This window comes from Diabrotica undecimpunctata, chromosome 1 (assembly GCF_040954645.1).
Source record: "Diabrotica undecimpunctata isolate CICGRU chromosome 1, icDiaUnde3, whole genome shotgun sequence".
NCBI classification, from domain to species: domain Eukaryota; kingdom Metazoa; phylum Arthropoda; class Insecta; order Coleoptera; family Chrysomelidae; genus Diabrotica; species Diabrotica undecimpunctata.
In genome coordinates this window covers 23742833-23760780 of record NC_092803.1, presented here as the reverse complement: position 1 = coordinate 23760780, position 17948 = coordinate 23742833, and the positions used below count along the sequence as shown (strand labels likewise).

At 34.1% G+C, this 17948-nt stretch overlaps 1 protein-coding gene across 1 annotated transcript in view; it reads right to left on the bottom strand.

The window, feature by feature from the left end:
• The window catches only part of Ance-3 (angiotensin-converting enzyme Ance-3), a 245584-nt gene extending 230434 nt beyond the window's left edge, over positions 1-15150 (bottom strand). Inside the window, exons 1-3 of the mRNA XM_072522909.1 lie at positions 14975-15150; positions 9978-10182; positions 6473-6728 (exon numbers count right to left, since the gene is read on the bottom strand). Coding sequence (XP_072379010.1) covers positions 6473-6728; positions 9978-10182; positions 14975-15045 — 532 coding nt within the window. The 5' untranslated portion in view covers positions 15046-15150. The remainder of the gene's footprint in view (positions 1-6472; positions 6729-9977; positions 10183-14974) is intronic.
• Positions 15151-17948: the final 2798 nt, after the last annotated feature.

Here is a 17948-nt window from a genome sequence, read left to right as displayed (position 1 = left end):
GGCCACAAGGAGTCAAAGCAAAACGCAAGAAAGGAAAGAGGATAAGATAGAAGAGGAAACAATTATTGATGAAGGATCGGATAATGAAGGAAATGCTACAATAATGGAGGAAAGAAAAGAAACAGGGATGTTAGAAAAATTATTAGCTATGATGCAAATACAGACACAACAAATACAAGAATCGTCACAAAAAATGGATAAAAATCAACTGGAAACAAAACACATAATGGATGAATCACAACAAAGAACGGAACAAAAATTGGACAATTTGGAAGAAAACCAAAGAAAAATGGAACAAAAAATGGAAACGCGTATGGACAAATATGAAAACGAAATAAAAGTCTGTTTAGAAAGAAGTAGGGAAGAAACAGAGAGGAAAATAGAATTGCAGAGAGAAGAAATCGAAACTAAAATGAAGGATATTCAGAGTATGCAAAAAAGGGAATTAGAACAGATAGAAATAAAATTTGAAAATGCGCTACAAGAAGACCGGAAAGAAACGGAAAGGAGATTTAAACAAATTGCAGAGATGGAGATAAGAGGAGTAGAAAGAAAGGAAGTCATCGTACATAGCACAGAAGACGTAAAAGTACGATTTGGCGGGGATATAAGGAAAATACACCCAGTGCCTTTTATAAATAACCTAAAGGAAAAAGTCAAATACATAGGACCGTTTGCAACAGCAAAGGAAACCATCAGAAACCATCTCACAGAAGAGGCAAATCTTTGGTTTGTCAGCAAGGAAGAAGAATTGGACAATTGGCAAGATTTTGAGAGAAGATTCTTAAATTATTTCTGGGGAAAAATCCAGCAACTACAAGTAAATAAAGAGTTACAAAATGGAAAATACCATGAGAGGATGGGCGTATCAGAAAAGATGTACGCATTACAACTCTATAATAATGCAAAACATTTGCAATATAATTATTCATCAGAACAATTGGTAGAGTTGATATCGCGACATTTTGAAGATACCTTGGAAGACCACATAAATCTCCAAAATTACAAGGACATTGACAGCTTATGTCAATTTTTGCAAATGAGAGAATCACATAGGCATGAAAGAAGAGAAAGAAGACCGCAAGAAAATTATAGACAAAGAGAAAACCAAGAATATAGAGATAGAGGTCAAAATTTTAGAAGAGATTATACAAGACGAGAATTCATACCTAGACGGGGATATGAAAATAGACCGAACGGAAGAGAGAATTATGAACCCAGAACCCAGAGATGGAATGAAAACAGGGATCGGGAAAATCAGAGTAGAAATAACCGCCCATACCAAGGAAACAGATACAATAACCCACGGAATGAACAGGAATCTCGCGGTAATCGATACGGGAATGATAGACCAAAAGAGAACAGAAGAGAAATAAATAATATGCAAAGAGAAGAAAAGGAATATGAGAGAGAAGATGACGGGAGAGAAAACACAGAAGAACAACAGGCGTGTTTTCAAGAAGGCGCTCACTAAAAACGAAGAAACAAACAGGAATTTTTTGTCACCCCAAGGAATTTATTAAACTGGCAGGAAACAATGAAAAGAGAAATGGAGTTAATTTAAAATTTGTGGATGGATTTATAAATGAGAAACCAATTAAAATTATGATAGACACAGGCTCTGAAATAACACTGGTCAACAGAAAATTAATCGAAGAAGTAAATTTAACAAGTCTAATTTATAAAATACCTAGGGTGAATTTAGTGGGCGCAAATAAACGGACATTGGCAACAATAAATGAAGGTATACGAGTAATGGTACGATTGAAAAAAAATATGTATGCACTTCAATGTGTAATAATGCCGAATATGTCACATGACATGATTGTAGGCGTTGACGAATTAACGGAAAAACATGTAGTGATCGACTTCAAAACCAATACGATGAAAATAACCAAGGAAAAAGAAGAAGAACAGGATAAGGAACAAGAGAAACAAATTACGGACGAATCAGAGAAAGAACAAACGGTGGAAATGAACCTGGCGACGAAGAAAGGAAAAGGAAGAAAGAGGGGAAAAGGTCTGAAAAAGATCAAAGAAAAAAAAACCTGGGATTCCTCAAAAGATGAGACGAGCTCAGGAGAAGAAGATGGAAAAATTTTGACAAGAAATAAAAGCAAAACTTGGGATTCCTCAAAAGAAGAGACGAGCCCAACAAAAAAACACACAAAGGAAAATGAAGAGGACACAATGGAGACAGTGGTGTTTGAAGAAGACACGGAGTACACGGTGAATATGTGCGAAAAATTTGATGGGAGAAAAAAAAAATTGATATGTGGAGAAGGCAAAGAAAATGATTTGCGTATAATTTTAAGAGACTATGAAACGCTGATAAATGAGGAAAACCGAGTGGCCACAAAATACGAGCACTCATTTGAGGTGAAAAACTTGAGAAATTTTCGATCGAAGACTTATCCAATTCCTTATAAGTATCGGCAAGAAGTAAAGCAAGAAATCAAAAAAATGTTGGAAGATCAAATCATTGAGAGATGTGACTCACCCTATATTAACCCAATTGTGATAGTGAAGAAGAGCAGTGGAGAGTTAAGACTCTGTTTAGATGCCCGAAATATCAACCAACACACAGTATCACAATATGAATCACCGTTAAATATCGAGGCCATTTTTGGAAGGATCACGGGATCACATATTTTCTCAAAAATTGATCTAAAGCATAGTTTTTGGTTAATACCTTTGGCTGAAAAGTGTAGAAACTACACTGCCTTTTCAATTGATGGTATAGTATACCGATTTAAGGTAGTTCCGTTTGGATTACAGAGCGCCTGTGCAGCACTTGTACGAGCTTTGCATACCATTTTGAATCACCATGAAGAGTTCATCGTCCATTACATCGACGATTTATTAATTTTTTCACAAGATATGCAGAGTCATGTGGAACATATCAAAATAATTTTGAAAGAATTGGACACAGCGGGATTAAAACTAAACATTGAAAAATGTCAATTTTTTCAAAAGGAAGTGATTTATTTGGGTTTCAAACTTGACACCGAAACTGTAAGTCTAGCCGATGACAGAGTAAAGCTCATCGACGAATACCCAAGACCAACAAATCTTAAAACATTGCGAGGGTTTCTCGGTACGATAAATTATTTCAAGAAATTAATTCCCGATTTAAGCCAAAAAGAAATTCCTTTAATAAAATTGTTAAAGAAAGGGACAAAATGGAATTGGAAAGAAGAACAGGAGGAAGCTTTCAAAATATTGAAACAAGAATTTGCTAAAGGAACAAAAATATATCACCCTATTTACAATTTGCCGTTTATACTCCGTACGGATGCGTCGATACAGAAATTTGCAGGAGTGTTGTCGCAAATACAAAACGGCCAAGAGGTTCCGATATGTTTTATATCTCGAGTGACTAAAACACATGAGAGAAAATACAGTGTCACCGAGTTGGAATTCGCCAGTGTACTATTTTGCGTAAACAAATTAAGGTTTTACTTATTGGGAGCTAAATTCACCATCGAAACGGATCATGCAGCATTGATACACATCATGAAGAATCGATTGGTAAATAACAGAATACACAGAGGCATTCTGCTCTTACAAGAGTATGATTTCCAATTTCGATACATCAAAGGGAAAGACAACATAATAGCTGACGCTTTAACACGGGACGAAGATACAGGAAAAAAGGAGACAATTACATTACATGTGGGATTGAATATACTGACACAAGACGAAGGGATATTTTCGTTGAATGAGATAAGGACCGACCAGGAAGGCCTAGAAGAAAGAGAAAAGAGAAGAGCAGAGCTAGAAAACGAGATATTTTTTAAGAGAATAGACGGAAAGGAATTATATTTAGTGACACCGACATTGGCAGAAAGAATCATCAAGAAACTACACGAGGAAAATGGACATATTGGCAGTAGAAAGGTATGGCTTGTATTTAGGGAAAACTACATCAGTCGACAAGATTACCGCATTGCAAAAGAGATCACACAGAAATGCGAAGTATGCCAGAAATACAAGAGCAGGAATTTTAAAAACGAAAATATTGCAAAGAGCATTGTTTCCCGGAACAACCTGGACATTATAGCCATCGACATGTTAAGCGATCTAATTGTGACCACGCAAAGGAACAAGCATATTCTGGTGATGGTGGATGTGTTCTCAAAATACGTAAAATTATATAGTTGCCGCACCACAAAAGGGGAAGAAATATTGAGAAAAATAGACAATTTCATCGCTACGGTAGGAACCCCAAGAAAAATTTTACTAGACAATGCAACGTACTTCCGAAATGATCGTTTCAAGGGACAGCTTAGAGAACGGGGAATCGAGACGAACTTTGTAAGCATCAGGCATCCCCAAAGTAATCCTTCTGAGCGATTTATACAAGAGGTAACGAAATTTCTTCGTATTGCAACGGATGGTCAACATCGGCGATGGGACAGAAAATTGGGAGAAATAGAGATGTACCTAAATTCCATGCCAAGTACAGTAACGAAAGAAACACCAGAATACATCATGAAAGGCGTCATGCCGATAAGACCGTGGGAAGATCCAGAACAAAGAGAGTATCGACAGGTTATAGAAACCGTTCAGAGGAGATTAAGAAGAAGCAATGAGAAATACATCCAGAGACAGGGTCATAATAGGAAACGAAGACCAGTAACTTTCCAAAAGGGTGACAAAGTAATGGTAAGAGCATTAAGAGTGTCAAATCTTCAGACCGGTATTTGCGCAAAATTGATGCCTGTTTTCGAAGGGCCATACATAGTAAACAACGAAGATGGAGTAAACAGCTATGAGTTGAAACATATGGATTCTGAAAAGATCAGAGGTATTTATAATATCCATGATGTATATAAATATCACGAATGAAGATTTAAATTTGTATAAAGTAGATAGTAGGATAGGATAATACGTAGCATAAGTACAGATAGCATACAGGAAGTGCGTTTATTTTGCCTCGAGAAAATTTAGTTGCATAAATTGATAAATTTTATCGATTACAAAGGCGGGGATTTGTTGTACTTTTGAATGTCCATAAGCAATAAAAAACCGATATACAAATTTTATTACTTAAATAAAAATTAAAATTATTGATATTTCATAAAGACACGGGCATATGAATTTTCAAACATCCTGTATAAGACAAAATATGTATTTTAAGTTGTTCGAAGAATTGTTCATTAGGCCTCAAAGACAAGACTTTCAAATATTATCGATAAGAAATTTAAATAAGTCGGTTATTGTGAAATGGTTTTACCCGGAATAAAAGTGTATATAGAAAGTGTTGAACAATGGACCGGGATTTGCGGTGGTTTTCTCCCCGAAAGATTATATCGGTAAAAGTTTATTAACAAAAGACATTGAATTGAGAAACAGGTATCGTTTGTAGCTATTAGTAAGAAATATTTGTAAAGTAGATAGATTTAGTTAGAATAATTAAAGAAGATTTGTTTTCTGGAATTACCCGAATGACGTTTTATAGAGAGAGTTGGGTGGTAACGATATACTCACAAGAGGTGGATGATTATTATTGGTCAAATTTTGAATGCAAGGAGGTTTGGTTTTGGCTATGAGATAGGAGAGAGAAAAAAAGGTTAGTTAGTCAGTTTTCGTCGTCCAAGAAGGAAGGAGCTTTGTGATTTGTGTTTGTTTGAAGTCCCGAAGACGTAATTTACCGGGTGTGGTTATTTGCGGTGGAAAAGCTGACCAGTGTGAGGAACGGGGTACAGAGAGATAGAAAACCAAAGGGCCTAAGAATATTAATAGCAGACGAAGCCGGAAACATTTGGAGATACAAGGACAGATAGGAGAAAGGTGTACGTCATCTGGACCACAATAGGAGCAGAAGCAGAGAAAGGATTTTTTTGTTGTGGCGTGGCCATAGAATTGCAACGGCAGAGAAGGAAAGGTCAGTCAAATTTCATTAGAGCCGGAGTGTGATTTTCATTTATTAATTAAGTAAATTGAATAAATAATAGAGACAGTTAATTTTGCGATCACTAAAAAAAAAAGGAATTATAAAAAGAGCTTAGTTATAACACATATTAAAAATCAATGTAAAATAACATTTGGGTCCATGATAGAAAACAACTTCTCATATATTTAAAGTTAGTATATTGCAAATATTACAGGATTGATTGTTGTATAAAATTTCATTAAAATAAAGGACATCTCACATATAGTTCAGTTGAAATTCTATGTATTTTATTCAGGTCATATTACCTATCCCGATTAGGACGCCAATTGGAAAATATTTTGAATCCACGATCAAAGGTAAATCGTACAATTTAAATAGCCTGAGATTGTAATTAATTAATGCTGATTTATTGTGATTAATTGGAGATTAGTTCATTTAATAAATATAGACAGGATTTTTCCTAAGTAAGCAATATAATACAATTTAAATAGCATAACAATATATATATATATATATATATATATATATATATATATATAAACTAAATATGATTATAGAGTAACGAATTCTTACCAGGTTCTAAAGCTAGATCACAGTTGGTTTTGTTATTATAGTCACAAATTTTTGCCTTGGCATACACAGATTCCATGTCACTAATATGTTTCTTCAAAGCCTTGAATTCTGCTTCTGGTAAGGCTGCGTTTCCAATAACTGAGTAGAACTTAAATTGTCTTTTTAGGTTGGCACAAGAGAAACGTTTCCAATCGAACTGCTTCACTTGCTCCCAGGTTTCTTTATCTTGTTGGGCGACTTCCGCAGATACGTTTAACTATAAAAAGCCATTAATTATATAAAAAATTTTGCTATTATATCCAAAAAATAAATTATTTATAGATAGAAAACAAACCTAATAAAAAGACAATAATCAATCACATTTTAATAGCGACGAAACACGCGCACAATATAATAAATATAAAAAGCACGAGAGGAGCGCAAAGTAACTTGGACCACCTTTTAGAAAGAGCAGGGTATAAAATGAATTGTAACATAAGAAAGACAATAAAACAAACAAAGAAATCAAGAAACAATTCAATACTTAAATATATAAATATTTAAAGATAATACTATATAGAGCAGCGGTCGGGGAACCGGGGTAAATTACCCCAAATGGGGTAAAAATTCAATTTTTGGGGGTAAAAATGAAACTTTTGTGAGTAAAAAGTATATATTCTTAATTTGCTATTTTATAAACCTGTTAGTATTTTTTCAACTTAAACAATTTAGCGACATATGCAGGCCACGCCATCTTACTCTCCACCACTAGAGTGTTCTCGAATTATATCTTTGCGTAGTAGCACAGTCCCGGCCCCGACTACCTGCTCAGTTCGTGCTATGCCGTCAAGATACAAATACATTGACGAGTCAGAGAGTGAGTTTGTACTAATTAGTTGCTGACAAGATCACCATTTTATCATTAATCATCGATATATCGATCAAGGTAAGCTGCCATTTAAAAATTTAATTCAAGTATTTTACAACTATTATTTTCTGTCTCCCTTAAGATGGCAGCAAATAGAAAAAGAACATACCAAGACGAATTCCTTAATTACGGCTTTACATAAATAGAAGACAATGGTACAATGAAACCAGAGTGTGTTGTATGTGTGAAGGTACTGACTTCAGAATCTTTCAAAAAAAGTCAAGTGAAGAAACATTTACAATTTAGATAATTTGCATTCACATCTGTCTTCCAAACCGCGAGAATACTTTGCAAATTTAGAAATACCTGTTAAAAGACAAATATTGAATAGCAGCTTGTTTGGTACATTTGATCGGCGTCCAGCATCAGGGGCTAGCTCTGAAGTAGCCTGATTGATTGCACGAAATAAGAAACCATACACTATTGGTGAAGATTTGGTTAAACCAGCTGCTGTAAAAATGGCAGAGATTATGTGTGGTCAAAAAGAAGCAAAGAAACTGAATTCAGTGCCCTTGTCTACGAAAATTGTGAAAGAACAAATTTCTATATTAACAGAAAATTTTCGGTAAAGGAACAGGTTATTTTCGTATTAAACAGGCTAAATATTTTGCTATTCAGCTTGATGAGACAACTGATTTTCGTAGCAATTCACAGCTAATGGTATATGTTCGCTACATAGGTGTAGATAATTTTGAAGAGGAATTGCTGTTTTGTTTTCCTCTCGAGTTGAGATGTCGTGGAATTGATGTCTACAATAAAGTAAATGAATATTTCAATGCGCAAAGTTTAAAATGGGAAAACTGTATTTCTGAATCTTTGCATGGAGCTCCAGCTATGCTGGATCATATTAATGGTTTTTCGGCTTTTGTAAAAAAAATAACCCAAATATTGAAGTTACTCACTGTATGATCCATCGCTAGGCCCTTATGGTCAAATATTTAGAACCTACACTGGAAGCTGTCATGCATGATGTCATCAAGATTGTAAATTTTATCAAGGGACATGCACTAAACACGCGGCTATTTCGTGAATTATGTCAGGACGGTGAAGCTGAATATACGGACCTACTTTATTATACAGAAATAAGGTGGCTTTCTCGCGGAAATGTACTAAATCGAGTATGGACTCTCAAAACTGAAGTCGAAATTTTTATGGTTGATTAAAAAAATATTCTCGCAGATAAGTTAAAAACTCTTCCTGGGTTGCATATCTCGCATATTTAGCGGGCATTTTTGAGAGTATAAATATATTAAACAAAGAATTGCAAGGAAAGAATATTAATATCATTTCAGCGGGAGAAATAGTGTCAGCGTTTGGGTTAAAGCTGCAATATTGGAGACAGAAAGTAGAACCGAACAAGACAGCTACTTTTTCAAGGTTAGCTTTGTTTTTGGAAGATTGCGAAAATATTACTTTTGCTGACATCAAGGATACAATTGTAAGACATCTTATCAAACTCAGAAAGCGGTTTTCAGATTACTTTCCAGATCTTGATACACTTACTCTCAGTTGCATTGCAGATCCTTTTACATGTGAAATTGCTATGATACCAGAAGAACCTTCAGGTTTAGCAGAAGCAATTCTTGAACTTCGATCTAATATTCAATTTGAGAGTAAACCAAATCTGTTATCTTTTTGGATGTCAAAAGCTGCAAAGGCTTTCAAAATTGTACATGAAGATGCGGTTAAAAAATTGTTGCCATTTGGAACAACATATTTGTGCGAACAAGGCTTTTCCACTCTAATGAACATAAAAACGAAGAACAGAAATCGATTAAACGCTGAAGACTGTGTTCAAATCGCTCTTACATCAAGTCCCAATTTTGAAGCAATTGTATCGAACATGAAACCTCTCCCATGAAAATTCGCCCCCACAGAAAATATAAGCAAATGATAATTTCTCGTTATTTTGTAATTCATATGATATTTCTCTTGTATGACAAAATAACAAGAAATTATCATTTACTTATATTTTCTGTGGGGGTGAAAGTTATGGATTACTAGGTATTACATTGATAAATTGAATAAATGATGTTTAAATTAAATTTTTAATTATTGTTTTTTTTTTTCAAAATTATCATGGGGGCTATAACATGAAAGATGCTAAAAAGAGGCGATTTCGTTTTTTCTTGCTCTTCGCCATGCGGTAATATCAACTTACACAAAAATATTTTGGGGTAATGATTAAAAATGTTCCCCGACCGCTGATATAGAGGAAGTATGAAGCAAGATGAATAGATGTTTGCCGAGAAATAGAAGCAGAAATTAGAAAAAAATAAGTTGAATAGAGTATTTCGACTAATTATATGAACAAGCGTAAAAGATAAAATAGTCCAAAACGAAGACATTAATGAAAGTTTAAGATAAAGTAATAATAAGAAGAGATAAAAGACAAAAAATGGACAGATCAGAAAAACAGTATATTATAAAAATATAAACCACTTATCGAATGTCGATATCAGCATCTATATTTTATAAGCAGTAGATAGGTACTTCCAAAAATCGAAACAGTGCAAACAAGCAGAAAAGTAGCATGATTATACCAGATTTGTTAAATAGATTACTAAAAAATAAGATTAAGACGTTACTTAGACTTACACTAATTTCAAGATTAATATCCGTAATGTTAGAAGCATAATTCCAGTCGGCTATCGTTGCCTTATTCAGATTTTCCTCACTCTTTTTATTAGTTACTCTTATAAAATTATAACCAGCTGCTTCTTCTTCTTCTATATTTGGATCTTTGCCGCTTGCGGCAAGAGCAAAATACAAAACTATGGCTATCACAGCCACCATGCTTACTCTGAAACAAAAAGGAGATTATCAGGGTTTTACAGCATTTATATAGGCTCTAAAGAGATAAACAAAATGAATATTTATAGTCACCACTATAAGTAACGCGCAGAACAATAATATTAATATTAAATTTTTATTTAGTCAATGAATTTAATGATGAAAGTCAGTATTTTCAGACATTTTTATAGATATAACCATGTTTGAATTATTACTACTTATTTTCAGAACTCCATCAAAGCCCAACCTAGTTTCTTATTTGTGATATTTTTTGCTTATAGTGAGAATTTCTTAATATCATAGTTATTTTAGCTTGCCTGGTGACATTTTTATCCTCAGAGTTTATTCGACAACAATCATCTGAGTTGCCAAACAACAAATCTTAATAAAGTTTTTGTATTTAATATATTCTAATTCTTTTGCTATAATTGTTTTCTTTCATTGTATATATTTTCAAATAATATGTTTCAGTACTTTAATAAAATGCCTTTTTGGACCTGTAGTGTGTACAAGTGGTATAAAATATTTCTCTGCATACTCCAATTTTTTCTAGTCCTTTCTGTTGTCGGTAATTCGTTGGATTCACGCCATATTTTGTCCTTCTGCTTCAATATCTTTCCATCCGCATTATTACACGTCCCTTTACAACTTTCTCTTCTGCACTTTTTTATTGATTTTGCTTCTCATATTTGCTTAACAGGTATTTTTTGTTCTTTTTGTGCAAATGCCCTAACAAGCCAAGTTATCTTCTTTCTATAAACTGTGTTAGTGCTTCAATATTTAAGTTTGTTCTAATTAGATACTATTTTAATAGAAATAAGCCACACTTAAAGGTTAAAATAAGTTTACTGGCATTCTAATTTCCAATTTTGGAAATTGAAACGTGAATAAACTTATTTTAACCTTTAATTGGGGCTTATTCCCATTAAAATAGCATCTACTTTAAAACGCGACAAGAAAATAGCTTCTGATCAATATTTTGTCCTAATTATTTTATTTTTCACTTTGTTTATTTGTGTAATACACCTTTTACTCTTCTAAGATACTTTATTTCAGCCGGTAGTATTAGATTTCTTTCCTGTTGTGTTAACATGCATGCTTCGTCCCACCTTTTTCAGTTTTGACACACTCGGTATTTGGCACGTCTCTATTCCATAAAGCACAAATGCAAAAACGGATGCAACAGATGGAGGGTCACATTAAACCCATCCAAAACACAAGTCATGTTATTCAGATCACCTTACACCACAGTTGAAGAAGGAAACGGGATAACTCTTCTAGGAGAAAGGCTTCATTACATTCCGTCGGTATCCTTCTTCGGAGTCCATTTAAGCAGGACTCTATAACTAGAAGACTAATCTCCAACTCACAATTGTCAGAGTTAGGAAGAGAGCTAATCTCTTGGGCGCTTTATCCGGCAACACAGCTGTCACCAGTTCCAAAATCTTACTAAACACGTATAAAACATTAATAAGACCTACTATTGAATACAAGAAGTGTGTCTCTGCACCACTCAACAATAGACAAATCAAAAAACTCTCGGCCAACGAGAGAAAAATACTGCGAAAATGCATGAAAAAACAAGCTTACTACCCAGTCAGTAATAATTCACCCACTCGCAAATATGTAGGTATACAATTGAAAACAGAATCCATTCTCTCAGCAAGAGATATGTAATACGTATCATAAACAGCCTAAACAACGGAGCTAAGCTAACCCTTAAAACTCCTTGCCATCACCGACGGCCCATACTTACGTAGAAGTCCCATTCTCGCCAGCCAAACTTCTACACGTTTACTTACATCCAAAACTCCCGTTAAAAAGGGGAGACCCTCCTTGAAGAGGCATACCGCCTAAGCAAGGTAAAAACGTTTAGATCTACACCCGATATATTATTGTGATATTGGTTTTATTTCGATAAGCTCATTTACATCTTAAAATGTCTTCTTGAGCTGTGCTACAATTGGCTGCGGTACGATCGTTTTATAATAGGCTTCTGAAAAAAAAAATAACAACTTGTTCTATGTATTCGATTTCTTATTTTCTATTCCTCTGCTATTGTCTTCATATGTTTATTGAGTATTTTTTAATAACATGTCATCACTTTACTCATATAAAGTCGTACCAGAAATGCACCGTATAAAGTGAAGAAAATAAAATGAAATTTTGTAGCATTTTTTTGTTTCGAATGTAAAAAAAACTCATTTATTTAAACAATTGTATTTTGTATACAAAGTCCTAGGTGATCTCAATGCAAAGATTGGAAAGGGACAAAGCGGAAAGTGTATAGGAAACTATGGTCTGGGAAATCGAAACGAGAGAGGAGACCGTCTGTTACAATTCTGTCAAGAGCAGAACTTTATTATTACAAACACATTTTTTATGTTACCAAACAGACAACTGTATACATGGCGATCGCCCGCAGATACATCGAAAAAAGTAGTCAGGAACCAGATAGACTACATTATGATCAATGAAAGATACCGTAATGCTGTTAAAGCCGTGAAAGCATATCCTGGATCAGACGTGGCCTCAGATCACAATCCACTTATAGCCAAAATTACACTCACCCTTAAAAATATTAAAAGACATCAAAGAATCCCTACAATAGACACAAAAAAAACTTAAAGAACCTAAAGTAAAAGAATGCCTCCAACATGAACTGCATGCGAACTGCAACAAATTGAACACAAACACCAACGATATTGACGAGTACTGGAATCGACTAAAAGATTGTCTACTGGAACCCTGTAAAGAAATATTAAAGACTTCCTCAAGGAGAAAAGAGGAATGGATGAATGACGAGATACTCAATATGATGGAACAACGGAGACAATTTAAAAACAAGGATAACAATAAATACAGAGAGATAAACCACGAGATTAGAAAGACGATAAAGCAGGCAAAAGAAAAATACTTTGAAGAGCAATGCAAAGAGATCGAAGACCTTCAAAATAAATATGATCTGTTTAACCTACACAAGAAAGTCAAAGAACTGGCAGGACTAAGAAAACAAAATGCCACTTGTGCAATTCTGGATAGACACGGTACTGCTATAACACATACGGACGAGAAAATACAAAGATGGGCAGAATATATCGATGAATTGTTCGATGATGAAAGAGGAGATCTGGAGCACAAAAAACTTACGTCAGAAGAAATAGATCCATATATTACAAAAGAAGAAATATTGCACGCATTAAAAACAATGAAGAGCGGGAAAAGCCCTGGACCTGATATGCTTCCTATAGAAATCCTAAAAATTCTAGATGAGAAGCACATTGATGTTTTAGTGACACTTTTGAACCAAATTTACAGTTCAGGCATATTACCCAAAGAGTGGTTGAGATCTATTTTTATTTGTCTCCCTAAAAAGAAAAACGCAAGAGAATGCAGCGATTACCGCACCATTACCTTAATGTCTCATACGCTAAAGTTACTACTTAAAGTCATCCATAACCGAATATATCACAAACTGGATATAGACGTTAATAATACACAATTTGGTTTCCGCAAAGGCCTAGGAACACGTGAAGCTCTTTTTTCACTTAATATACTAATACAAAGATGCCTGGACGTCAATCAAGATATATACGCATGTTTTATTGACTATAATAAAGCATTCGATAAAGTACGACATGAACATTTAATGAATGTCCTGAAATCAAAGAAGATTGACTACAACGACCTCAGGATCATATCAAATTTATACTATAAACAGCGAGCAAAAGTACGTGTTAACGAACAGCTGTCAGAAGAAATTGAAATTAGATGTGGAGTAAGAAAGGGATGCGTATTGTCGCCAATTCTTTTCAACGCCTACTCCGAAGAGGTCCTGAAAAAAGCTCTTGAGGGTGAAACAGCTGGAATAAAGGTAAATGGAGTTCCCATTAACAACATTAGATATGCGGACGACACTGTGATTTTAGCCGAAAACATTGAAGATCTTCAGAGACTGGTGACCAGAATAGCAGAGTATGGAAAAGAGTATGGTCTAACAATGAATGTCAAGAAGACGAAATTTATGAGAATATCGAAAACTCAAAGAAATAACGAGAGTCTTCTAATAAACGAAACCAACGTCGAACAAGTGGACAAATATGCATACCTGGGAACAATGATTAACTCCACAAATGATTATAATCAGGAGATAAAAATAAGAATAGAAAAGGCTAGAGCAAATTTCAACAAAATGAGAAGAGTTCTATGTACCAGGGATTTAAAACTGGAACTAGGAGTTAGGTTGGCGAGGTGCTATGTTTTTTCGACCTTATTTTGTGGAATGGAATCTTGGACCTTGAATGCTACATCAATGAAAAAACTGGAATCATTTGAGCTGTGGGTGTACAGAAGAATTCTGAAAATATCATGGACAGAACACGTCACAAACAAAGAGGTTCTGAGAAGGATGAACAAAGAAATGGAAATTTTAAATTCAATAAAAACAAAAAAATTGGAATATCTCGGACATATTACACGTGGAGAGAAATACACCTTGCTCCAACTGATCATGCAGGGAAAGATCCAAGGAAAGAGAAGCATAGGGAGGCGTAGAATGTCATGGCTGCGTAACCTGAGAGAGTGGTACGGATGTACATCAAATGAACTTTTCAGAGCAGCCGTCTCAAAAGTTCGAATAGCTATGATGATTGCCGACCTCCGCCGCGGAGATGGCACTTGAAGAAGAAGATTTTGTATACGATTTCCAAATTGGAAGTATAAATATGAAATATTGATGAAAATTTACTGAGTAATTTATAGTTTATTGCCAAAAGAATATGTATTACAAAAAAGATCTTTACCTTCCAGATAAAAATAACATGAACTTGTACCTTGACAAAAACTGTCTTTCTTGGACACTTACTACGGACATACACTTCTATCTACAAGTCACATTATTATAGATTTTTAAAATTCGTTAACGTTTCGTGAAGATAAAAACCTCGAAATTCTCAATTAAAAACATATTTCCAATTATCGCGATAATTTACATGAATCAAGTTTGGTTTAATAATTTTATAGTATTTTATCATAATAGTGGTGTTGAAATTTATATAATAATAAACAATAATACTTAACTCGTTATACAGTGTGCGCAGCAGTAAATGAAGGAGATAAACTAAAATATTTTCTTTAATTTTTTTAATAGGCGAAGCGCCTGATTAATCATTTTTTTATCCAAATTTTAAGCGAAACATCTTAAAAATCGACACACAAATGAGCTTATTAAGACGGAAGATGAATCTAACAGAAAGACACAGAAATAATAAGAGATGTGTGAAAATACAACACAAAAACTATTTCGGAATACTAGATCAGGGTACTGGCAAATGCCAACATTAAAGTGGATCATCAGTTGACAGAAGCAATCTCTATAGATAGAGGAGTGATATAACGGTGCATTCTATCCCCGGTTTTATTTAACATGTACTCTAAACATCTCTTCGAGCAAGCTCTGGTAGAAGTAGAGGAAGGCATATTAATCAACGGAGTGTATCTAAACATTAGATACGCCAACGACGCAGTAGTTGTTGCCATAGATTAAACATATAAGTAGTAGAGAACATAGACTTGATCTCAATACGAAAAAAATAAAGTACATGGTAGTCAATAAGCTTGAAATATTAAATACACAGCTTTTGGTTAACCAGCAACCAATTAACGGGTTTAACAACTACACATACCTTGATCTCCATACCAATATAAACAGCCAATGAGACCACTTTACTAGAATAAAATAGCGCATAGGAAAAGCAAGAGCATCGTTCGTAACAATGAAGTTACTTCTCAGAAGTCACAATTTACCACTTGGTACCAAAATCTCTATAATCAGATGCTATGTATTTTATACATTATTATATGGTGTAGAGGTCTGGACACTTCCTGAAGCTTCTTAAAGAAAGCTCAGGGCCTTCGAAATGTGGTTTTACTGACGTATCTTAAGAATTTCATGAGTGGATCGTGTGAGTAATGTTGAGGTCCTACGTAGAGTGGGCAAAATGTGCGAAATTATTAACACAATAAAAGAGCGCAAATTAGAATACCTTGGTCATGTTATAAGAAATGAACGGTGCAACTCGTTCTTCGACGCAAGGTATTTGGAAAAAGAGGACCAGGGAGAAAAAGAATATCTTGGCTTCAAAATCTGAGAACGTGGTTCAATACCTCCACAACATCCGGAACGGATAGGTAATGTAAGGAGACGAAGAGCAATATTAAATAAAAGACACGACAGCTTATCACCCTGTCTTAGTCCATTTTTGTAATGGAAGGATATTGAAAGGTCGTTCTGGATTCTGACCATGCTTGCTACTCCTGTGAGTGTAAGTTCAGTAAAAAAAATGTTTACAATGGTGCCTAATATATGTTTAAGAAACTCAAGAGCGTAAGAACACGGGAATTTAGCGTAAATTCAGTAAAAAAAATGTTTACAACGCTGCCTAATATATGTTTAAGAAACTCACGAGTGGAAGAACATGGGAATTTAGCATAAGTTCAGTAAAAAAAATGTTTACAATGCTGCCTAATATAGTTTAAAAAACTTAAGAGCGTAAGAACATGGAAAGTTAGCGTAAATTCAGTAAAAAAATGTTTACAATTCTGCCTGATATATGTTTAAGAAACTCGAGAGCGTAAGAACATGAGAATTTAGCGTAAATTCGGTAAAAAAATGTTTACAATTCTGCCTCATATATGTTTAAGAAACTCAAGAGCATGGGAACATGGGAATTTAGCATAAGTTCAGTAAAAAAGAATGTTTACAATGCTGCCTAATATATGTTTAAGAATCTCAAGAGCGTAAGAACATGGGAATTTAGCGTAACTTCAGTAAAAAAATGTTTACAACGCTGTCTAATATATGTTTAAGAAACTCAAGAGAGTAAGAACATGAAAATCAACATTGACAGTGAGAGATTAAACAACTTACGCTTCTTTGACGATATCGTACTGATATCAGACAGTTTTAAAGAAGTCCAAGAGTTGTTAAGTACACTAAATTCTGCACTAATCAAGATTAGTTTAAAAATGAATCATAAAAGAATCCAGTATATGACAAGATTACTCCCTAGCAGTATTATATCGATAAATAATGCAGAAGAATCGAATACTGATTATCCTAATTATCTCAAATATTTTCAATATAACTTAGAATAGGTGGAGCTAACCAAATCTGCGAAACTAATGTTTGAAAACTAACTATATGCCTGAAAAGGAAGGTTTTTGAATAATATGTGCTCCCAGTTTTAACTAATAGTGCAGAAACTTTTACAGTTACTAAAAAATCTGTGGAAAATATCAAACTGACTAAGCGAAATATGGAACGGACGATTTTAGGATTAAAGCAAAAAAAGAGAGTTCCAAATACCTTTACAAGAACCAGAACAGACATTACAGATTACAGCATATGTAATCTCTGTTACATTAGTAATTAAGTAAAGTCTGTAGAATAAGTACAGATGAGTAAAACATACACTCAGACAGAAGCCAAACAGAAATTTAAATAATCCCTAAAATGCAAAAATCCCAACTCAAGGACCAATCGAATAGGAGTTTTGTTTTAATCAGTTTGAAAAGTTTGAAAATGAGTTAAGCCAGATACAATTTAATAACAATAAAAATATTTACAGAAAATATTTTATGGCAAATGTGAATAAATCCTACAAAAAAAAAGAACTTTATTATTATGTACCTAAACTTTTAAAGCTGTATGTTTCCAAAATTATAAATGTATCTTGCGGTCAAATTTAAAAACAATAAAATACTTTTATTAAACTT